This window comes from Betta splendens, chromosome 13, assembly GCF_900634795.4.
Source record: "Betta splendens chromosome 13, fBetSpl5.4, whole genome shotgun sequence".
In the NCBI taxonomy this organism is placed as follows: Eukaryota; Metazoa; Chordata; class Actinopteri; order Anabantiformes; family Osphronemidae; genus Betta; species Betta splendens.
Genome location: NC_040893.2, coordinates 3846428 through 3872127, shown reverse-complemented (window position 1 = coordinate 3872127; position 25700 = coordinate 3846428). Strand labels below are relative to the sequence as shown.

The 25700-nt window shown below is 39.2% G+C and overlaps 1 protein-coding gene and 1 long non-coding RNA gene across 2 annotated transcripts; both read right to left on the bottom strand.

Annotated features, from left to right (window-relative positions):
* Positions 1-1872: 1872 nt before the first annotated feature.
* LOC114868683 (A disintegrin and metalloproteinase with thrombospondin motifs 8) lies at positions 1873-22216 on the bottom strand. Its single transcript, XM_029172483.3, has 9 exons — positions 20935-22216; positions 19492-19731; positions 7658-7790; positions 7309-7476; positions 6032-6324; positions 5015-5201; positions 4547-4719; positions 3434-3609; positions 1873-3015 (listed from the first exon to the last, which is right to left on the bottom strand). Exons 1-9 carry the CDS (start codon positions 21691-21693, stop codon positions 2271-2273), a joined length of 2874 nt encoding a protein of 957 aa, XP_029028316.1. The 5' UTR covers positions 21694-22216; the 3' UTR covers positions 1873-2270.
* LOC129604974 (uncharacterized) lies at positions 12110-14490 on the bottom strand. Its single transcript, XR_008696386.1, has 3 exons — positions 14164-14490; positions 13445-13546; positions 12110-13209 (listed from the first exon to the last, which is right to left on the bottom strand). It is a non-coding gene; the product is annotated as an uncharacterized LOC129604974 (long non-coding RNA).
* Positions 22217-25700: the final 3484 nt, after the last annotated feature.

Here is a 25700-nt window from a genome sequence, read left to right as displayed (position 1 = left end):
GAAAGCCATGTTACTCTTAGTTATATTTTTGCCTACTCAGTGCGGCGACCTATTGTGTCCTGAATTTGTTTTGTCGTTACTTCTGTTTAGTGTTATTCCTCTGTTTAGTTTGTTTGGTCCTGCTTCGCAGTGCTCCTCAGTTTAGTTGGTGAACCCTTTTCCTACTCTGTAGTGACCTTCAGTTTTGTGTAGTAATAATAAATATCGTTTTGTATTCTGCCATCCTCGCCTGTTACTGCTTGTGCGTTCCGTCCTGTCTGGTCTTGGGGGTGTTTGTAACACAAATGTTTAATTATGTTAGTTAGGTGCTCATATAAGAGACATATTTATCTTCTGCAATCAGTTGTTAGTCATATTAATATTTGCTTTAAAGAGATCATTTCACAGTGAAGCTTTCAAAGCAGGTCCACAGTGTTACATGTGCAAAATTGTAGTACAAAGTCCATTTGAAACAATATATGACACACATATGACACACACACAACACTTGTCTTTACCTAAAACTATTAATCTTCTAATGACACAAACAAAAGCAAAACATATTTAATGTATGCAGCCCATAGACTTTGGAACTTAAATAAGAATTCAACTCCTTAGGTGACACCTTATGTGTCACCTAAAGCCAACAATCTTGTCAGATGCTAAATTTAAACGATGACAACTTTTTATTGCTCATTACTGTTTTTAACTATTGTATCTGCTGCATGTTTTCAGTGCATTAGTGTCTATTAATGGTATTTTATTTCTCCGGTGCCAGTCGGGGTGGCTGCTGGCTGCTTGTTCCCCATGTTCTAATATCACTCTTTAACTACCCTAAATAATCATGCCTATAGCATCCCACAATATGACTATTCAATTCAGTTCAGACACTTCTTTGAAAATGTTAGGAAGTACAACCTTGTAAAAGGTTGTATTGTTTTGTTATTATGTGTTTAATTGTTTAGGCCCCTGAACCTCCACACACTAACTATGCGACACTAAAGCTCAAATGCGACGAAGCCTTTGCAGTAGCTGCCCTTAGACTTCCATCCACCATTCCACCATACATATTAAGGCTGCACCAACGCCAATATGTGCCACCGAAGAGTTTTATTTATTATACATTAGCTGTTAACCAGCCTTAGACTTATTGTATGTTGTCTTTGTCTTTGACTATGAGTTGTGTTTATGTTTGCACTGTATATTTATATACCCTCTTATTTTGTGTTTATCCATGTACAGTTTTTATATTTGTGTGTGTACAATATTTGTATGTTTTGACTAGGCATTGTTCTCTAATGAAAAGCACTCTGATCAATTTCTATTGTTTTCAACTAGTAGCTTGAGATAAATTTAATTAACCCAACATTTGTTTTATTTAAGTTTATGCGTGCCATTTAATGTTTTTCTTTGCGCTAAAGTAATTGTAGATTTCTTTCTAGTTGCTTTGCACACTGTGTTTTTTCTGTCTCATTTTGCAGTTTGTATGTTTGCACTTTCTATAAAGTCATTACAGTATGTCCCCTCTTCCATTGGACCCCTGAAGCTATGCCCAACATGCCTGTTCAGTACTCCATCCATGGATGATGCGGGAAATTTTTTTGTTTGTCAAGACATGTTGTGCCCCTGGGTGAGGGTTGTTCCTGGGGGGTCATCAAGCATTTGGTTATTAAATGGTGGGGGTTTTACTGTGGTGACCACAGGAACATTGTTAAGGAAGTAAAGGGGAGTTAACTGAACTCATGAATATCACCAGTCAAGTGGGGGTTTGTAACAGGTTATAAATACAGGTCTTGTGTCCTCAGTCCTTCAGTGGATACTTTGTACATAGTAACATGTGCCTTACCTCTTAGATGTAGTGTAATTGTGATCCACTTCATGTCGACACGAAAGTAAACTTTGAGATGGTTTATCACTGATGATCTCCAGTTGATTTCTTTTTAAGAATATTTCCACAAAAATGATAATGCATTCAGACCAAAATAGAAAAGTTCACTGTGCTTCACTATTCCTCATAAGCTGTCCGTGGAGACATATTTTCAGACAACTGTCTCTACGGTTTTATTCCAATGTACTTTTCTGGCTAAAGTAGGCAGAAGACTCTGCAGACCCTCTTACCTTGGACTTAATTTCAAAGGCATCAAGACCAAGGCCCTATCTAAAACACTTCATACCTGCTTTAATGTCTTTGTTGTCACTTTGTGTCTGTTTCTAGTCATTTTGGTACTTACTTTCTGGGCCTGTCTGTTAAATAATCCACCCAGAGTTGCAAAATTTTCTTATGTTGTTCTTCATAAGCACTCCTGATTGAGACATTCTCCAGAGACTGGCTCTGGGATTTTTTTCGGATCACACTTCTCTGGCTCGACAGTCATGCCAGTGTAGTCTATGCAGAACACACTGCGGCGACGCTCTCCCTGGCCACAAGTTTGTGAGCAGGAAGACCAAGGTCCCATCTGCCATATAGGGCATGGTAGATCCCCACAAGGCCTGATATCCATGGGTTTCAGATCTTTGTCACACTGACTGGAAAGAAAGCCTGCATTGTCTGTGCATTCAATGCTCCTCCTGGACCATCCAGAATTGCAGCTCTTGGAGCATTCAGACCACTCTCCAATTACCCATTCAGGCTCCCCAAAGGGATATATCATATGTAAAATCTGTGATGAGTCTTTGTTTTCCTTGGATTTATTGAATGTCACATCTCTTGGGATGAAAAAAGTGTATTTGACTTTTGGAGGATTAACACCCCCCACAGTGGCCAGGATTTGGATGGTGATGTCCTCCTTTAGTTGCCCAAAGCTTTGGATTCGCTCCAAAGTGGTAGAGGACCCACTGTATTTCAGCACAGCACCCAGCACAAAAATGTCCTGCTCTACTGTAGATATAGAAAAGTTCCCATTCAATACGTAGCCACCGCAGTCTTTTTTAATGGCCAGGTAGTTGCCATCATGTTTAAGTCCTCTGTGGCCCCGCTGTTTGATATCAATGTTAGTGGCACCAATTGGAATTGTAATAATGTCACTGTATCCAAAACTGTTAGAGAAAAAGGAAATCTAGATTTAGATATAGGTTGTGTTTCCTAGTAGTAGTACTGTCACCCATTAAAGGAATTTGCAAAGAAGTTACATAAAACACATAAATTACACATAAAATAATAGTAAAGTAGTCACCAGTAATGAATATACTGTAACTACAGCTACCAATAGTAAAGAAAATGTCAGTATCATATGTACAGTAGTCTGGAATCAATATTCAACATGATTAGCTGCTTTAATTTCTCTAGAATGTTAACAGCTACATAAGCAGGGTAAATATGCAGTTCAAATTAAATGGGCTATAACATGCTCCTAAACTAGTCTTCCACCAGGGTATGCAAATTCAGTATGATTACAGCTAATGCACTTAACATACTGTGTCACCGACTTGATTTTCCATGTTTAATTTTACTTACATTGCTTTGTTGTAAAAACCTGTAATCTTTTGGCAGTTGACCCCATTCCCCCCACAAACTCCACACTTGTCCACCTTTTTAAAAGATCCAATCACCTGGTCACACCCTGCTTTTACACACTGGCCTCGAACACACACTGATGTGGTGTCAGGGCCACATGTTGTGCCATCAGTCACCTGCATTAACACAGAGAATGGGCACAAATTAGTAGCTGCACCACTATTACTTCAGAAGTCATACTGGACTTGTTCCTTATGAAAGAGGGCCATTAAATGTGGCTAAAGACCCTGTTTATCGTTTGACTCTTCTGGCTGCGTACAGGCTGCTGGGATTCTTGTGCCTGGACCCTTGCTGGGATTGGACCACATATCTGCATACATGTGTGCATGGGTTGTATGTGTGGGATGTTGCTGACTGAGTTGCCCTGCTGTCATTTCATTACTCCACCCCCCCATAGCTCTATCCTTTCTATGATGAATGGGAGTGTGGGAGTTGCTTAACGATGTTCCCAGCCATTGTCCCACCTGAAGCTGAATGCCCCTCAGCTGGTTGGAGTCTATATCATTTTATGTGCCTTATTTTATCACATATACATGTATTTAGGGCCTGGGCCAACAGGGTTCTGGAGGGTAGGGCTGCATAGCTGTGGGTTAACCCTGGTAGCAATCCCAAGTTTTAAATTATAGTTAGAGAGATAATAGTAGTGCTTGACTCTAGAGTCCCACAGACCTCTCTGGTGTTGGTGTCTAAGTGAGTGTGCATGTATGTGAGTGTGGGTGTGATCACATATTGATAGGTGGGTGTCTGTGGATGTGTATCTGTCTATGTGATGCACTTGGTGAGGGGTGACAAGTTGGCTGTACTCTGTTTAGGGCAATATTTCTTTCTCTCCATCTCCTAAACAGGATAGGAGAAAGTATTCGTCTTATTGCTATACCTCTTGTATTCTATGTAAAAATACTGATAAAATGTGACATCCTATTCAGGGCTGGATAAAAAAAATAAAAACAATTGTACAATTTTTATTAAAAAGCAATAAATAAAGGTTGGGACATGAAAGGTACAGCCTAATGTGTTGGCAAACGTCCGAAGCTGTGAATGTAAATACCCTACCTTAGATTCAAAAACCTTAAATTCACTGCTTCCTCTGGCTCTACATATCAGCTTACACCTATCCCTGGGAGAAACACCAGCATATTTTGGTATCCACTGTTTCATGTTCCCATTGTAGTCCAGGAAATTCAGGCTGTTGTACTTCTCACATTGCTCTTCTCTGAAACTCTTTCCTGTAGGTAAGATAGCAAATCTTTAAATAGACATCTATTTAAAAATAGAACAGCACAAGCTAAACCTATAAAATACAAACATAATCAATTCAATACAGTATATATTCATCCTTGTGAAGGATAATACTATATGTTAATAACAAGTCAATATTTACAGTTCAGTTATGTGGGTGTACTGCTGCTCTTGGGTTATAGCGCAAAAGCAAGAATATAAATTTTAGCAGAAATAGACATCCATGCTGATATTGCTATGAATGGAGATTTCATTCTTTTCTTGTGTTATACAACCTCTCACCTTTGTTGTTATCACACGGCTGAGAGTTGCAGGACTGGTACCGAATCCTCTGACCCTCACAGTACTTTCCTCCATTCTCAGGTACAGGGTCAGTACACTCTCTGTAGGAAAACTCCACTCCCCCTCCACAGGTTTTGGAGCACTGTTGCCATGGTCCCCAAAAGCTCCAGCCACCGTCCACCACTATCTTTAATAGAATATTACACATAAAAAGGAAGAAAGAACAGTTGGAGTACTTATTTTGGGTTTGGTGCCAAAAGCAATCTTATCAGAGTAGCCCTCCTAAGGTCTGCCTCTACCCACATTCCTACTACATGTGTCACTCACTGCTAGCAAACCCTGCCATGGTACAGCTATGTAGGGCAGAAATGAGTGTTGAGTTAGCTAGAACAGATCATCTTCCAGCAAGTTTTAATATAACAAGGGGAAGATCAAAAGTATAGCTTTATATAGCTATATAGTTGGTTTACATGTGTTTTTATTTCCACTGAAAACAGTGCTTCATTGCTGAACTCAAATGAAAAGCTGGGGCAATGAACTACAACATAAATCTGTAGGCCATAAACCCCAAAAACACAGGCTGAAACATGCCTTTATCTGAGCAAATGAAAAAGTGAATGATGAAATACTGTGCCTCTATTATTACACAATCCTCTGTTGATATAGAAATGTTGCATTCTACAAGCACGATCTTGTAATGGCTTAAATCTACAGAATTATATGTAGCTTCTTTTCTTTCTCAACAGAATAGTAGGGATTACTCCCACTTACAATGCGGTTCTTTCAACCCCTTCCTACAGTACTATTGATAACTTTGCAGTTGTTCCTGATGAAGTCCAATTTTATTTATTATGCTTTCCTAAAGGCAAATATTTGATGTATTGGAAAGATAGAAAAATAGAATAGAAAATAGTCTGTATTTTATTAGTTAAAATTTTATTTTATTTAAAAGAACAATGAGAACACTTTTAGTGATGTGTGATGTTTCATATGCCAGTAAAAAAACAATAACCTTACCAGTGGCTTCATCATCTTTTCCATTAACATGCAGGTTCCATGGCGACAGGTGCCAGTGATGTCACATGGTGTGCCATCAGCCCAGGGTAAGTTGCCATTTTTAGTGGAGCACTGTGAAGTCCCGTCCTCCTGGCACCAAAGCTGGCTGCAAACATCACTGTCTGACATGTTGGGGCAGTGTAGGAAATCTTCTCCAAAGATTTGCTGGCACTGTTGGTCCAAGCTGTACTTGACACCTGGTAGCTCCTTTGGCAATGGCAAGGACCTTTCTGGGACATCTAATAAACAGTCCCCTGCAGTAAAATACAAAGTTCTTTGTATGAGACTAACTGCATTGTATTTTTGTACATTGCAGCCCTTCCTTGCATGACAACAGACACAAGTGGACAATAGAATAGAATCCAGCTCTATGAATGTAGCCATACTGTATGACAGCTATTCTATTCTTTTTCTTTATTGTTCCACTAATGACACTTTAATACATCCAATAAACTTGAGTCTGGAATTGTCAATGACGTGTGTAGTTTGGAATGAACATTCTCAGCCACATGGCTTTTTGCTGAAAACATTTTTGAACTGATAAACAACTTTCCTTGCTGACACCAGCTGTTGGCTTTGGCTGACAACACTGAGAACAGGACGAAGTCCATAGTATGACTCAGTGGAAAAGAAAACCTGCTCATAAGTTTAGGAACAATACACAAAAATATAAGATTTTTTAAGAGGGTGGGGGGGGGTGGTGTTCAAACAAAGAACAAAGAAATAGTACAAGTGGAAAAGAATGTTTGGAATAGAATGACCCCTACAGCCTATAATTTTAAGGATCCAAATGTAATGTATAAAAAGAATAACAACCTTTTGGCTCAGCTCCTTCTTTAGCACAATGGACCAGTACACCAACCACATGCGAGGTTGGCTCCAGCGTGCCATTCAATTTAATTTAGATTATATAGTGCCAATTCACATACAAGGTACTTTACAAGTAACCCCCCCATCCATCTGTATATATATATATATATATATATATATATACACACACACCAAAATACACACACATATACATATATATGACACCTATATATACATATATATATATATATATATATATATATATATATATATATATATATATATATATATATATATATATATATATATATATATATATATATATATATATATATATATATATATATATATATATATATAAACACATTTATGTATTTATTTATTATTTTATTTATTTTATATAAATGACAGATTGAATTACTTCCTACCATGCCCATTGTCAAAAAACTCTGTGATATAGAGAGCGCTGCAGGGAGACCAAGGCTCTGTCTTGTTGAGGCTGACAAACACAGGAGCCATCAGGTAGTGTCCTCCTAAATCTCCAAACAGCCTCTCACATGTCTTGGAGTCATCATGAGGCATACTCAGCACATGACCTGCAAGAGGAATTTGGGAATGGGACATTTCTATGCAGTATTCACAGATTCTCTAAGAGTGTGGTTAGCAATTACTTTCTACTTCAACATGAACTAGTCCTTTTACACTACATTAAAAAAGTATTTTTTCCAATAATGAACCCACACTAGCCCACATATTAGATAATAAGTGCAACCTAACCAAGCTCATGTACAGCTGTAAAGGCAGCCTGCAGGCCATTGTCCTCAATGACTGAACAACTTCTCTTGGGGTCACACATTGTCCCAACATCAGCCACACCCAACGTTTCGCAGCTCTTTTGTCCACAGATGTCCTACAAAACAAATAGAGTAAACACTGATTATGACGAACAGAACTCTATCAAGCATAGGTTTTGTTGGACAGTTTTCTTGAGCACACCTACTTTTGCCATCTGCAAGTTTGATGTCACTATAGATTAATAACTGCTGTGGAACACTGAACACCAAAACACGTTCCTCACTTTTTGCTATGGAGTGATACTAAATGCTTATTTTACTAAATGAAAACAAGTCATTAGAGGCAGCTGCTGCAGAATTAATTAATTCTAATAAAAAAGTTTTAAGTGTATACCTACAAATGATCATCCAGAACGCAACCAAAAATTAGAGCTTAAAGGTCCATGCACACGCTTTTTTCATGCTACACACTGCTAAAGGATTGGACCTTGATGTCTTAGTAAGGTGTCTGTAACCTTTCATGCCACAAAACTGTGTAGCTCGCCCACCCGTCTGAAAATGTGTGTTTTAATGTGTGTCTGTAATTAAGTGCCAATGTGGAACGTTGAACGCCTACAGAGGCATGGTGTGCCAGCAACTGTTGCTGTCAAGATATTGCATGTGTTTATTACCTTTATTAATGTGACATTGTATTTAAAATTTGAATTTCGATTGGTTGCCAAAACCTACTGTCATGTATGGTTGATGATCCAGGACTGAAGCCAGTATGATTGAATGTATATTCATTACAGAAAACATTTAATATACAGTATATCAGACAATTACACATGCATGGAATAAATCAGTATCTCAGAAATTCATAAACAATTTTAGAACATTTTACTATTTACAGATTAATCATAACGTACCTGGGAACTCCGGTTTACAAACATAGTTTTGGTTCTAAATACATATTGACCCAATATATTTTTAATTGCTTTTAGTAAGTTGTATGACATATCAAGTGCTAATATGTAACTAATAGAAATGTAGTTATTAAATTTGACAGTACTATGTCTGTGTGTATCTCAGGTCGTTGCAGGTATCTAGTCTAGAGAAGTCTTGTTAGCTGATGCTTGTCATAGATTCAGAATTTTGGTCATGTGTTTGCTTAGTTTCCAGTCTTGTTTTGGTATTTCCTGTCTTGTTTCCTGTCGGCCTTAGTTTTTGTTTACTTACCTAGTCATGTGTCACCACTTCATGTTTTATTTTGGTACCACTTCCGGTATAGTTCTGTTCTCCTCAACCAGTCATGTGATTTCACCACCTGCATTCTATTAATCATTAGTTGGTTATTTGTACCCCTGCACTTACGCCTTTGCTTTGCCAGATTGTTTGTTCATTCACTCGTTGAGCCTTCCAGCATTTCGTAAGTCCTGTTGTGTACCAGTTCTTTGCCCGTCATAGTTGTTTTCACCGTGTCTCCGTCTAGTCCTTGCCTGTACCTTCGTTGGAGTGTGTTTTCCTACTCATGTACCGACCTCTGCCTGTCCGACCAAGAGCTATAATAAACCCTCTGAAACCTCACGTCGTGCCTACGCTGTGCGCTTGGGTCCTCCACCGTGTGTCCCTGACAATGCTGAGGACTTCTTGGGTGAAGAGTCCAAGTTGTCATCCCATCTTCTCTGGTCTTGTGGATCAGGGCAGTGTTTCCTGAGGGACAAGGCACCTATGTTGGACTTAGACCACCTAAAAAATACCTAAATTATTGTTTTTGTGGCAATACCTCAATAAAAGTTGATTATAAAACATTTGTCTGTTTCCCTCATAAAAAATAGTTCAATGAAACAGCAATAGTCAAAGCCAACTTTATTGTCAACCAATGCACCAGCACTATAATGCTGGATAAGTTACCTTCACAGTTCAATGTGCAGACTACAAAGTGAATGGGTAGGATTCATAGTCATGTTGAAAGCATAGTTTCTGGAGTGGAACAGGTACAGTCATGGGCAGTTGGCTATGGAGATGTGAGCATCTTTGTTGTCTTCATGTTTTAAAAGCCATCGGGAGCAGTGCAGCTGCTGTGCAGATGGAGGATGTACCTGTAGCTGTTTTCCTTGACACCACTCTAGAAGGAGAGAGAGAGAATAGAATAGTAGATTAATGAAATGTCCAGTATTTCCTAGGTATCTCACAACCTTCACAAATATAAACAATATATAGAGGTAGTTAGATCAGTGTTTGGAGCACAAAACCAACTTAGCTTTTATAGTGCTGGTTTGTTAAATCTTGGCATGACATTAATGACCTCCTTTTTGTCAGGTTGCTCAAATTCTGCTAAAAGGGCCGGTGGGACAGGGACGTTAATAAGGTCCTCCATATAACGACCTGGGTCCAGCAGGACTTTATTGAAGATTGTCTCCATCACATTTTCCACATAATCTGCACCATAACACGAAAATTACAAATTACCCGTCAACAGACTAAAATATCAAAATAAGTTGACCAACTGCATACAGAGTAAATATATAGACAATAATATAGATCAGATTATGAATACTACAACTACTGAAGTGTGAAATCCAAAATCTCTGTCAAATAAAACTGTCTATTAGCCAACAAATTATCATGCTGCTGTTAAATGTACATACCTTTGCTCCTGAGGTGAGCAACAACTCTTCTACAAGGTAGCCATGTGTCCACAGCCTGCAGTGGCGTGTCAGTTTGAGAAGCAACCTCCTCGCGTTTCAGTAGCTGGCATGCGTCAGCCTGTATAAAAAGAAAAAATAGTCACATTTATAGTTAGCTGACTAGATAAGCAACACATACAAGAAGACAGCAACAACATACATGTTAGACTTAGATAGAACTTGCCACAACCCAAATTCACAGGTCTACTTGGGCTACGACATACACACGACAGGCTCGGTAGTTATTAGAAACACAGCTGACTCTCAACTTACTATCGCAGTCAAACCCAAGTTGTACTGAACGTCATGTGGAGGCTAGCGCTAGCTGCTAACGCTGCGCTACCATCGCACTAGCGGCTAACATGACACTAGCAGCTAAAATGTGAACTGAGTGAATGACCTCAGTACCATATATCACACGATTCGAACCAGACAAATGCTGGAGAGGCTTGGACTCATCCAAATTGCGTGACAGCACCTTGCAACACTGTCTCTCTCTGTCGCTGTAGCTGTTAGCATCAACTGTTCTAGCCATTAGCATTCCTTACAAAGGAGGGAATCTAGATTATAACCAAAGAAACTTCTGGAGTACATACATCAAATAAGTATCAAGCATGTACTTACGTTTGGGGAAGCAGCAAGTGGATCACGTCTTGTAGGAACAGAGCCTTTCTTCAACGTCAAGCCCAGTAATAAATATACCCTTGTTTTTAAAGCAGACGGAGGTGAAATGGTGTCCACACACAAACAGGCATTTAGGCAGCAGTGGTCCATTTACAAGTAAATTAATACACAATATTCTCCTTTCTCGCTCCGCTGGTAAAAAGAAAAGGCTGCGATGCTTGTTGGGACAACCAGCAACGAAGCACTTTCTGAACCTCAGTGGCGTCATGTCAGTTTTGTGTCACAGTGAGTGACTTCTTTTTCTCTTATCTTTTGAATAGCGGGTAGCAACCAACTGAAAGGTGCATTACTGCCACCTACTATGCTAAACTGCACAGTAAGTGACTGAAAAGTAGTGTTGCAGGTACATTTTGGGGTCCAGGTTTGTCTGGGAGGAGCCTAAGCTGGTTCTGTGAGTGGTCAATAGAATGCAGACGTACATAGTCCGCCAAATTTGAAACGATGGTTCTTGAACCGGATTGGATAAACTCTCAAAAATGTGAAATAAGTAGGGGGTTGTACCTCTAACGCACTAGGAGTGTCTTAACATGAACCAGGGAGTCATATAAATGTACCAGAATGTCCAAAAAGTGAATTTTGCAGGCACCTTTAAAGGAGTCATATCATGCTTTTCATTCTAAAAAATATTAGACTTTAATGTCTCAGTAAGGTCTCTGTAAATTTTCATCCCATAAAACCCTTTAGATCGTCCACACCGCCCCTGTCAATGTGTGGTTTTCAGTCTCCATCAGCAAACGCTGTGTTTTCTGGGCGTGTCGCAAGCGAAGCTGCTCACCACACCTCTGTGCGGAAGCGCATACCTTTTTTGTTGTTGTTTTTTTTTTTTAAATTGGCTCCATGGATACGAGCCACCGCACGGTTAGGATACAATAGGTGGCAGTAGTGCGACATTGAGAATGCAATCCACCGCAATCCTCCACAGAAGAAGACCCGCTACAGAACTGCATGACATTAGTCAGCTGATTCGTAGCGTAGTAGAACCATACGTCTACGATCCAAATCTGACCCTGAAGCTGAAGAGGAGGCTGTTGAAGTCGCCACATTTCGGCTGATGCAAGATGTGTCTCATTGGTAATGTCGCATTTACTTCAATTTAATTGATTTATGTAATTTGCAAAGCGACTAGCGGTTGCTAATGCGTATGCTAAATGGCGTGTGCAGCTTCAATATTCACAACACGACTTACCTGGAAAACTCTCGTTAATAGAAAACACTACTTTAGCTTACATTATACAAATAAATAAGTTTGAGAGCATAGCTGAAATAATATAAATACATTTTACATTTACACATTTCACTGTTTTTGTCTTACTTGTGCTGCTGCTCTGACAATTTTATTTAAAAAATGTGCATTAATATTTAGAGCAATCACTGCATGACCTTCCTGGGAACAAAAAGCATTGGTTCAAATTATATATTGACCTGACGTATTTTTACTGCTTTTAATTATGTTTTTTGTCATTCTTTATAAATCTGACAGTAATATGTCTCTGTATCTAAAGTTGTTACAGGTATCTAGTCTACAGAGGCTAGTGAGCTGGTGCTGAGGATTCCTGGGGTGAAGAATCTGAGTTGCCATGTCTTCATGCTTGGGTTGTAGATGAAGGCAGTTTCCTGATGGATAAAACACTAAAACACTCATAGTATGATTGATGTAGACCACCTGTGGATTAACTCCTTTACCATTTGAGTAAAAATGTGTTTTTTGTGAGTGCAACACTCATTAAGAATTTTTTTATTTTATTTATATATAATTTATATGCTTTTTATTTATGGCCGTTTCAACTTTATAGCTTACCATATTAGAAAGAGAAAAACATGTAATTTCAATACTATGATTTCCTAAATAAAAGTGTTTTCCCTTCAGAAACAGAGTTTAGTGAAATACATAATAGTTAAAGCCAACTTTATTGTAAACCAAAAAATACACCACTACTCCAAAGCTAGAACAAACTGTTACCTTCACACTCCAATGTGCAATGTATAGGTTACTGAGTTAATTAAGAGGTCTGGGGGTTTGAGGTCAGAAGCTTTTGCAGGGCTCTGCAGACAGAAAGTAGGGTAAACAGGGAGATGTGGTGATCCTTGTTCTCATCACTATTTGGAAGACTGAGCGGAAGCAGTCCTCTACCAGATGGAAGCTGTGGCTGTCCTCACCATCACCTCATCAAAACAAAAGGTACTGCAATCAGAATTGTAGATTAGTGAAATGTTCATTATTATGTAGGTCAAAACCTTCTCTAATGTAAGAACACACAATACCAGACAAAAAATTAAACCAAACAAGAGGACAGGCCTGTCTGTGCTAAAACAACAGATAAACAGTTGTTACAATTCAAATATAAAATCTAAACAGTATATACCAATTAAAATCTTCTATTACCTATCTTACTGTTGGTACATACAAACTTACATACCTTCACTCCTGAGCTGGGCAGCAGATGTCTGTGTACCAACAGTCTGCAGTGATTTCTCTGTTTGACAGCCTCCTTGCATGTAGGTAACTGGGATGTGGCTCCCTACAGTATAGAAAAGACTGTTACATTTACTGTAAATTGTATTGGTCCTACAAATATAATGGCTATGGTACAAGCTATAGGTAACTGACCAGATAAGCAGCAGGTATTGTAGAGATGTGACTAATTAGCAACTAAGTTTGCAACACAACACTAATCATTCCAACTAATCATGTTAGAATTTGATAGAACAATGACATAACCCCAAATCACAAGTTGATTTAGGCTGGACAGGACGGGGTAATAAACATAACCGCGTTCATCTGCAGGTTCTTTTTGTAGCGATCGACCAGCTGTAGCTCTAAAGTGCAAAGGCCTAAAGGCATGCTAACGGCTAACGCAACACACAAACAGGAGCGGCAGCACGTCAACAGGACAAAAGCTCGATCCACCGCTTCCTGCCTGTCGCCGATCGAAGGCCCATCGCTATTAGCTGTTCCTCACACAGGTGTGTGGTTGCACCAACTCAGAGTAGCACATTTGAAAGGGACAAAGGCTCAGTTGACTCACTGTAGCCGTTAGCGACGCTAGCGATTAGCTTGTCTCACATGTGGGTAACTGCATTTTAAACAGACCCAACTAACATATTTAGATATCACAAGTATCAAGCACAAACTTACTACAGCGAGCTAGACCCACCGCTTCCTGGCTGTCGCCGCTGGAAGGGCGATAAAGATCAGCTGTTCCCCACAGGTGTATGTGATTACAGAAAAAGGACAGACGCTAGACCCACCGCTCCCTGCCTGTAGCCGCTCGATGCCGTTAGCCATTAGCTTTTCTCCACACAGGTGTGTGGCTGCAGGAGCCCACATGAGCACATTTGAAGGGACAAAGGCTCGACTGGCTGTAGCCGTTAGCATAGCTAGCTAGTAACTTGCCCCACACATAGGTTACTACATTTAAACGGACAAACTAACATTTTAAAACATTATAAATATCAAGCATGTACTTACTTCAGTGAGTGGATGACGGACTTTAGGAATAGGTCCTTTTTTTCCAACAGGAGCCGTGAAACAAATCCAGCATTGTACGCACCCTCGTTTGAAATGCACATACGTATAAATGCTGAGGCAGTGTTTCTGGCACCGGTCCGTTAAAAATAAAAGTGACCCACAAATCCTCACTTGTTGATCCCTTGGTAAAGTGAATAGACTTTGGTGTTGGTTAGAACACCTAAGAACCGAACTATTTCTATGGGAGGACTTGGGCGCTGCCGTGCTGGTCTGTTCACGGTGAGTGAGAGGGGGGAAATGGCGGAAGTCCAGTTTTGGTTCGGGATCATTGTGGGGGTGGTGGTTCAGGATTTGCAAGGAGAACTTTCAACCAGTGTGACGACAACTGGGACACGGCCTCAGAGTAGGTCGTGGCTGTTTTCATTGGATGAGAAAATTTACGTTTTCAAAATGTGAAAAAAGCAGGAAATGCATTTCTACCGTGCTCAGTGTGTGTATATGTGACCCATAGAGTCATAGGGACGCTCCAAAATGTCTAAAAAGTGGATTTTGCATGATATGGGCCCTTTAAACACAGATAAATATGAGGCTTTTGTGCTGAAAACTGCGTAACTAATGAATTCAAAATGTTTAAGGGAAACTTTAAATGCTAGATGCCTTTGTATTGGATGAGTAGGAAACAAGGCCTGTTACGAACTCGCCCCGTCGGTTCCGAACCGGCGGGGTTTGACAGGGAACCTACTAACTCCTCCCGTCGGTTCCGAACCGGCGGGGCTCGACGGAACCCTGGGACAGGAGAGGGGATGTGGTGGAGAGAGACGGTGACAGCACCCGCTCCAAGCGGGGAGAACTACGGCTCTCACGGAGCCGGGAGGAGAACACGCTCACACTGAGCGGAGGCTTCAGGCACCACGGCCGACGTGCTTCCAGCACACAGCTCTCTGTGTAATCCCTCACACAGACACCTGGCCGCAACCGGCAGACCAGGTCGCAGGGAACACAGGAGAGGGAAGACCCCAAATGCACGACCCAACACAGAAGGTGCAATTTACATTAACAGTTTATTTAAATACAACAAAAAATCACTGCACAGCAGGACTCAGTTCAACACAAAAGGAAGAACTAAAAATCACTGCAATGCAGGTAAACGATTAACAACCTAAACTCACCATATAAACTAAACGCTCCGTACACTACGGGCAGAAACCTACACATGAACACAAGACACTCACAAAACTTACGTGGTGAGACAGGACATAAACAAAACCAAAACCCCTTTGCTTCACAAACTTTCCTCAACGTAACAACGGGGTAGCATCCCGCTACACTGAGCGTACACACCAGCAATGTGTGAAACAAAAGACATCCCTTATATATAAACCAAAACAGGTGGGTCAACTAATTACACAGGAAATTAAAACTCAGACCCACACCAGAAAGTCACAGGAGCGCCTCTAGCGGCGTGGAGGCTAAATGTCACAGTTTTAAGGTCAAACAAGTATTACACTATTACTGTATGTTTGAGCCTATTGCCTGTTAAAGGAATAATTTACACTTTTTTTACCTCAGCGAATAGAGCATTTTTTGGATGATTGTATTTGAATAGAAAATCATATCATGTAAATATAGAAATACATTGAGTTTTTTGTAAAATGGTCCTGTACTGGTATAGCACTTTTTTACCTAGTGCATTCACGTTCACCCATTTGGACACCGGTGCCAGAGTATCATATCTAGTATTCATATTCATTTCCTGTTTTATTTTGTATTTCTGAGCTAATCCCTGTTTGTTATTTTCTGTTCTAGCTCTACTCTGGTCATGTGAGTCATCAATCTTGTTATCTATCTATCTATCTTGTTAATAATCAGCCTCTGTATTTAAACCCCACGTCAGCCCATGCTTTGTGCCAGATTGTTCGATCACATTCCTGTGTCAACTCTCCAGCATTCATGCGTAGTAAGTCCTGTCGTGTACCAGTCCCGGATCTCGTGTTTGACCTTGCCTTGCCTGCTATCTTTGTACTGGTTTTTGAACCTCGCCTGGAGACTGACTGCCTTTGCCTGATCCCAGTCTGCACCGTTGCCATCATCTTGTTAACCTGTGTACCAACCTCTGTCTGTCTGAAGATTTTTATTAAATCTCCACAAACTGAGATCCATGTGTGTGCTGTCTGTTTGCATCCCTCACCGTGCTGCCCTGTGACACTATGCAACTTATGCTGACAGTGGGGACAACTTGGGGTTCAGTGTCTTGTCCCAGGACACTCGGGAAAGCCAGGACTCAAACCACTGATCCTATAATTGATGAATAACAGCTCTACCTCTTGAGCCACTGCCACCCTGAATGAACAAAATCTTATTCAGAGAAAATGTGAACTTAGAAAAACCTTCTATACAAATGTAAAGAACTAGAAACAAGATAATGAAAACACACTTTATTATTCAACAAGCAACAAGAATATTCAGCCAGTTAACCTTTGATCATCCACTGGGACCATGTTATCAGACAGAGAAAAAGATGCCATAGGCTTGAATATATTCCAAAGGCTTTGTTTTAATTTATTTTGAGTGTTTCTGTTTTATTTTTTATTTATTTTTTAATTTTTAATACTGAATAAATCCTGGAGTGATAAAGGTTGACTGAAGCTCCACCTGTGTTCACTGTGGTCATTCATAGTACTGTACAACTAAAACTGTATTATGGTACATGACAGTTGAAAATGATAAATATCATTAAGTCTACATGTTGCCAGCAAAGGGATTGGTATTCCACTAATCAACGGTGGCATTAGGAACAGAACAAGAGCTACAAAACATCAACTTTTTGAGATCAACATCTCTGCCAAAAAGCTTCAATATTATAGATTATTTTGGGACAGTGTAACACCAACAAAGCAGCAAAAATCTTTTGTTGTAGATATTTTACCTCTCATTCGAAAGACTTCTCAGTTGTTTACTCCAGGAGCCTATTGGATAAGAAGCTCAAATGCCAAAGAATACTACTATTGGAAATACCATGACTGGCAGGTCTATAAATTTCCATAGACAAAAACATGTAGATCTGTCCATTGTAAAATAAAGCAAATAATTATTGCCAGAATACAGATGTCTGCAGCTGGGAAGAAATTACGTTAAAGACCAGTCCCTTTTTGAGAAGATGGTTGCTTCTGTAGAACAAAGACAGACACTTCCACGGCCTTGCCTCAAGCGCATGATTAGTACCACAAGACAAAGCCATCTGTAATTTAAAACACATCGGGAGTTGAGGCTGTAGTTAAACCCAGCTCAACAGTGTTTGTACACATTGTTTCACAACAGCATCTATGCAAACACACAGTCATAAAGCATAATGTACAGTATGATTCCAACCACACACTACAGTATCTTTTTTATACACCATAACAAGTGGCTTATTGATTTGTGTCAACACTAAAGCTAGCTCATCCACAAAGATCAGTTTCAGTTCAAAGCATATCTAAAGAGAAAAACAAACACAAACCACTTGTATGTTAATGATGATTTCTAGCAAATCCAACTCAAGACTGCAATAGCCCAAATTCATTATTTCATTTGTGATCCAGAGTCTGATTAGCAAATGAAGTCCAGGTTTTTCATCTAAAGAAGCCACAAATATGGCACTTGCAGCAGGACAACCCCATAACAACCTGAGCTCTGACAATAACTGACCCCAAGTTAGTGGCTAAATTAAGGTTTGAGAACACCACCAGCACCACCATTACACACAACTGGCTCTGACATGCACCCGTGTTGTTGTAAAACACTTTGGATTGCTGTGTGGTTGAATATACTGCCTCTGAAACTCTCTCCCTCTCTGAGTTTTGCACCTGGCAAACTAAACTGAATCCCACTAGGACTTAATTCATGACTCATGCTTGCTGTGTTATTGCTTTCTGAATGGAGAACAAAATACTGTGGACTATCATCAGCGTGTGGCATTGTTAAGCACTCTCTGCTTTGTACTGTATGTATACAGGCTGAACCATATTTTGAGAAGAAGCTGGAAGTCTGACTGTTGTTGATTCCAGTCAGTTGTGTTGGTTATTATAGCATTATTGTTACAAGAAACCATACTTAATCATCATTAGGGAAAGATTGTGGTCTAATTGAAAAAAAATTGTCAAAAAAATCAATCCATTATCTGAACAATTATGGGAGAAAGGCATGGTACACCCTGTATAGGTCACCTACTATACCTATCACAGATCACACATGGACAGACAAACTTTCACACTGACACATTTGGGCAATTTAGAGTTTTCCAATTATCTGACTACAGAAGCTAGAGTACCCAGAGAGAACCCGGAGGCATGGGGAACACAGACAGGCACCTGGCCAACCTCCTGGAATTTTTTGCTTTGAGGGAAACAGTGCTGTTTGTCTTCTTGTCACACAATTATTACTTAATAATTAAAGACATTTGTTGATTGCATTGCATTAATGAAGAAATAAGAACACTGGAACGTGGTAGTTACACGCAGAAATCTGGCAATGAGTCAGGTGAGTGCTGGAGCTTAAGTAACAGTTAATGACTGATAGCAAACAGCTGGTGAAAACACATGAATGACAAGTGGGAACTAACAAGATTGAACACTAAGTGGAAAATGCTGAAGCAAATGGTACTCTTGTAATCTGGTGTCATGACATCTTCAATACCAACCACCGCCTTCCTATAATCTATTTACCTAAATGTAGTTTAACATAATATTTCTCAGATTATTATTATTTTTTAATTATGTAATTGTGGTTTCACAATTTATCAGTGGCAGGTAGATGATGGTATCTTAAACTGATGAGGCTCAACAGCCATTCAACAACAATAGTAAGGCAGCAGCTCCATACAGTAGCTGTCACCTGTTACAGACCAGCATGTAATACCCCTTTTGTTTTCCTACTTAGAAACTGTCTCCTTGTTAGCACTTTAAATAAGGACAAAGGTGTCATCAAAACATAGGGCAAAATTGTGCTATTCCTCACCTCTCTAGTGAAGAGCATGGCAGTATCATAGTGCTCTGGGTGCCTCTGGCTCGTTGGATTGAAGAGCTGCTGCCAGGAGCAAAAATTCCTTAAAGCCACATCTCCATTGCTAGAAACTTCTGGGCCAACCTCCTCATCCTCCACTATCAACATCTTCATCACCACAATGTTCACTGCATTCTTTATGCTGGGATGCTTATAAAACTGAGCAGCCATTGATATCAGGGTCAGAATGTAGAGCTATGGAAGAGAAGAAAGGACAAGACATATAATTTCCAACTAGAAAGGGCTGGTACAACATAAGCACATACAGTAGTGCAAGGGCACACTGAAGTTGAATGGATAATGATCAGGCATTAAAACTATAGTCTGTAATTTTGTTTCTACCTGCAGTAACGACACCACTTTTTGGCATATCAGCTAAAATTCATAAAAAGTCCCTTAGAATTAGTTATACACTTTTTTTTTACTAAACTTGGAAAGTTTAGCATTAAAAAATAGTGTTCTGTGTTTGTTTTGTAGTTGGTTTCATCAAACATTTTTCTGTAATCAATATTTCTTTTCAGTTAAGAATTCAATAAGTATTATATCTCTGATGATGCCTTAAAATAGTTCTATTAACTAGGGGTTTTGGTGGGTTTGGCCTTTGTAAGAGAGCTGAAAAACTAGAATAAATGCTCCATGTTGTATATTGTAAAGTCATTCTAAAATCATAATTTTTAGTTGGGGGAGGGTTGTCCCACAGAATGCTTTTGCATATTTGCTGTACACACACCTGTGCAAAGCCAGTTGTTGACTTTTGCCCAGAGCTGATTGGAAACCAGGTAAATAAATAAAAGTAAGTTTAAAAAACATTGTCTAATGGGTAAAAGCAATTAAACCCACAACAGTTTTCTGGACATTTTATATATGTTTGGAAGCCAATTATCAACTGGACCTTGGACTGTCCTACTTTTTAAATTTACCCTAGTTAGAATCAAAACTGATGATTCATGGTAAATAGTTTCAGAAGATCTTTCATGTAAAATTATGCTTAATTTTGTCTTACACAACATGCTTCAATCTTTACTAGATAATGCTAAGGATGTGCTGGAAAAATGTGACCAAGACTTAAGGAATGCTATCCAGCATTGCTGGCATTTCTTTTCCCTGACTTCTTTCTTAGTCTTTGGAATGCAGAGAACCCCTAAAAGTCTTCCCAAGCAATCTGGCAAACATTTTACTTATGTTATATAAAAAAAATACAAAGTGAAGAAAAACAAATCATGCTTTTTTAGAATCTTGGCTTATCAGGTAGGACGGTAAAATATAAGGAGAAACTGATTATGTCTGCGGTAATTTGGCATTTATAAACGCATGCTTTATAGAATACATTTAGATTATTTAGAAAATGTGTATTTGTGTCCTCTGTGTGCAGGAATAGGTGACTTAATCGTTTCTGACCTTTATTTCATCATCTCCATAAAACTGGGTCATTGTTGAGTCTGCTACCACCAGTGTCTCTATGAAGCGTGGCGCGGAAACAAAGCGTCTGCGGCGAGGATCCCTCTGTGCGTCACCGTGGCTGTGCGTAAAACTTTCCTCAACGTGCTTTTCCAATAAGCGCTTCTCCGTCGTCTGATCATAGGAGACACCAGGGCTTTCGGTGAATATCCTCCGCTTGAGGACATGCATCTGCTTGTAAGAGTGTGGACCCACGTCACCGCTAACTTTGGGTTTGATAAAATATTCTTTCCCTTCCGTCATGAAAGAGCCGAAAATGCCAGAACACAAACTGACAGACACAACCGAGTTTTGATCGTTATCTACATTTCCAGAATAAAAACAGCGTATTGGTTGTTCCTCGCTGTCTTCTGTCTGGCTCACAGCTGCCTGAAAATCAGCGTCAAAGACTTTCTTGACGTCTTTAGCTCTGCGTAAAGCATCAACATCTCTGGATTTTATGCGTTGTATGGTAAAGGAAGGAGCGATGAAGCTGGTGTCTGGTATAAGATTTAAAGTCATGTCCTTGCCAAATGCAGTGAGGACAAATCTCGGCGGTTCCTCGCTTCTTTTCCAGAAGCGGTTGCTCGTTTTAAGATTTATCCGAACAGGTACAATGTCTTCTGATTCAAAGGGGACAAGAACTGCCGCGTTCCAAACAAACAGTGATAAAACCATCAAACGCACAGTGGCATACATCTTTCGTAGAACAGCCAGCATTCAGTTGGTGAAAATGGAGACTGGATTAAAACGTGCGCTTTATCTCGGCTGAGTTGCAGTATCTTCTCAAAATAGACGACCTCTTCAAATTAAAAGTAGGAGGACATTCTAACTAATCCTTACTAATTTCACTAAAACAAAGGCTCTCGTCCCCAACTAAGACGATTCTTGTTATTACACTCACCAGTACAGCTGCAGTCTGGACATTACGACCCTATTTATGCTTTCTGCTCTTCTCTTCGTATGAAGGAGGTTTATTTTTGATATACGCCGTTACTGGAAATTCTCCTCCCACACATACCTCGTGAGAAACGCGCGGATAAAACGGATCCAACGAGAATAGGACGACACCCCCTTTTAAAATAGATCGACACCCGTGCTCCTATTATTAACTCGGTGGGCTACAGCGAGAGGCAGCAGGACATCTACATCCCACTCTGAGAAGCTTAAATCCGCTACACGAGTTATTTAGAAGCTACGTGCGAGTAGCAACCGCCCGCCACCTCCCCACAAACAACGTCAATCTGCTCGACAGAGTACAGACGACTGCTAGACAGAGATACGCACTATGCGTGATTGGAGCCGGACATTTTTTTATGTTTGTAACTATTCAAATTTGACTTAACAATATTAGTCAAAAACTAAACACAATGGCAAAGTGTAGTGTAAAAATGTTATGTTATATTGCATTTGGAAACTTTCATATTAAACAAAAGTATAAATCAGTGTTTTTATGACGACACAGCTGTGTTTTGCAAAGAAACGCTGCTCACTACATTTGCTACGCATAACGTGCATAACTTTGTTGAGTCAGTGAGTCAGAACTATGGCAAGTCAACATTTTTACAGTCATCATGTAATCGCAATTTAAATATTAACCCACAGATAGCGCCAGAACATAACTAAACATGTTTTAGGTGCTCAGGCTAATCGGCGTTCTGAAGTCTGTGTGTGGGACAGCTCTCAGTCTGTGTGTGTGGCAACGGGTCTCTTACTATTGATGTCTCAAGACTTCTTTATAATTATTATTAGTGGGAGAGCTGGCAACAGCTTTCACACAATTGTTATCTTCTGATTTCATTATTATTATTATTATTATTAGTGGGAGAGCTGGCAACAGCTCTAACACTATTGTTATCTTCGCTCTTTATTAGTGGGAGAGCTGGCAACAGCTCTCAAACTATTGATATCTTTGCTCTTTATTAGTGGGAATGCTTCCAGCATTCACTGTATTGTTTGTCTAATCTTTATTATTATAGTTCTTCCGTCTGCATCTAACTAGTCCCGCAGACTTTAAGCTACAAAAACCATATAAATATCAAAACGTGCAGCTCTTTAAGATGATATGGGCTAGTATTTTTCTCCAAATATGTTTTATATTTTTCAAGTTATTAAGCTTTTTCCAACTTTTTTTTGCCATATTGAAATGAATGGAGAAATGTGCAATGTCCTGTGGGTAATGCACCCTAACAGTGTGTAAATGAGTTATCCCTGCAATAATTGATATATGAGTTTGCTTTACAAGCTTTTTTACAACATTAACATCAGAGCTGTAGCTTTCATAGTGTTGTAACATTCAGCTTTTTGTTTTGTTGCCACTATCTTATTTATGTTAATACTGTTAAACATTTACATAAATTAGTTACTAATCCAGAAAAGCTTCTTAACCTTCGTCCTTTTACTTATATATATATCCAGGTGTTCCCTTTTGTAATAACCACTTTAAGCTAGTCTTTAAATTGTTAAATTGTTGTTTCTTGAGAAATAAAGTCAACATTAAAGCATTCAGTATTGTATGCAAATTAGATCACAATGCATTATGGTTAGTAATTGTGAACAATTGTGGCACCCTAATAGATAAACTTGTGTGCAAACGCTTCGTTTCGCTGACGGTGAAATTTTGTCGTTTTTGCAAATCCACTTTTGTAAGCTGCAACTTGTGGTAATTGCATTTTGACATTGTTTTATGAGAATATGGTGGTGTTTGATCTTCCCAATGTTTCATTTTCTGATGCCTGTTGAGTTTTGTTGTTTTTTTAGATAAAGCAATTCAGCTATACTTCACTATAAACTATTCAACTATACTTAAACTGCCTAAGCTTTTCTTGAGGGGGAAACTCAGTATTACTGCGTTCAGCATTATATTCAAATTCAGAGCGCAATGCATTATGGGTAATGCACCCTAACAGAAACCGGTATGAGAAGGAGTGACCCTTGCAATGACTGGTACATGACTTTTGCAATAGACTCTTCATGTTTGCACCTTACAATCTGTTTTTACAAAGCAGCGTTTTGTTCAATGTAAATATTTTAAGTGTCTTGATATCATTAAAGCTCAGATGGCCCTTTAGTTTTGTCATCTTACTTATGGCCCTTTAGCTTTGTCGTCTTACTTACAGCTATAATGAATGACAAATGATTTTCTACTAAAACATTGTCATTTGCCCTAGGTTTATACCTTTGATACTGTTGGGACTTTCATATCTTTGTGTAAAAAAGTAAATATCAGAATAGTACTTCTAAACGCAACAAGAGATTGTCTCTTTTTCAACACCCCCTTAGCAAAGTACAAATCCCATTTATTTTTCACACATCTAATATATACCCTGAGGGTCACTCACACGCTCTTTCTCCTCCCTCAGGGTGCAGCACGCAAAAAACAAGAACACAATACACATACACATGAGCAAAATGCTAAATGAATTTCACAAAATTTATAACATTACTTAAATCCTAACTTTAACTGTAACACTACAAACGGTTACACTTAACCCATAAGCCTTAGCGGTTCAGGATAAGAATAGCCCCCCTGGGCTGCTACAACATGTTAAAATGAAGTATTTTTATCAATCTGGCGAAAGCTCTTCCGCCACGTCCTTATTTGCCTTAGATATCTTGTGGTTCAATGGCTTAAGTCCATGACTTTCGAGTAGAAGGCCTAGGTTTGACTCCCATCTCATCCCAAGACATGTTTATAGAACAATTTTAAAAAATGTGTATTTCAACTATATTAATGACGTTAAGAAATTTTCTGTTTTTTATAATATATGTATAGTGCTGCTCTGAGGTGTAACATCAGCAACTAGTGTGGCTAGTTTTGCTCCGACCCTGGAAATCCTGGTTTCATCCTCCAGTTGCCTGGTGACATCCTCTTAGCTGTCCATGGCAATGCCTTGGTTTACAATACCTATCTGTTAGCATGTGCGCTCTCCGCGACAGAGTTATCAATGGATGGAGCATAGCGTTTAACTTCTGTTTTGATGCAGATACTTCCGCTGCAGCTATTCTCAGCTCAAGTTCCTCATTTTGAAATGCAACTGCTTAAGCTTCTTCTGTAAATATTTAACACTGTTTAAAAAACTCCTAATTTTTTTCAGATACATTAATCTATGCTTCCTGCTGCTTGTGTACATTCAAGTTTAACCCTTCATCGTAGAATCGTCATTCAACTTTTTGAATGTGTGTCATCTTTAGAAGATGGGAGCAATTGCTCTTTAACTTTTAACGTTATTCAACTTTTTTTTATCACTTTTTTATAATGGTCATCTATGGGAACCATCGTTCAACTTTTTATCAACTTCCCCCTCATCAGATTCTGTCATCGTCATATAGTACTTTGGCATAGAAACGTAATTTTAACTTCAAAAGTGTCTATCATTGTTCAACTTTCTCCTTGTAAATCAGTGTCCCTATATCTTTTATAGTTTTTGACTTGTGAGCGTCTACATATCGTGTGGTTTTCAGTGATTTTTCAGCGTTTCCATTAGTGTGTATTGCATGAGCTACAGTGCATGATGTCACAGCTAGAGTGTGAGAGCACGTTTTTTTAAGCCAGAATTGTTTTTTTTAACCTGTCACTATAGCCACAGTTTTCACTCTATGAATGTATTGTTTTCCTCTCATTTGTAGTCATACTTGTTTTCTTTCTAATGATGTGTCTGGGTAATCTGTTAGATGTATACTTGGCTATCGACCTCTGTGGTGGAAATTTTCCATAAAGAAGCAGA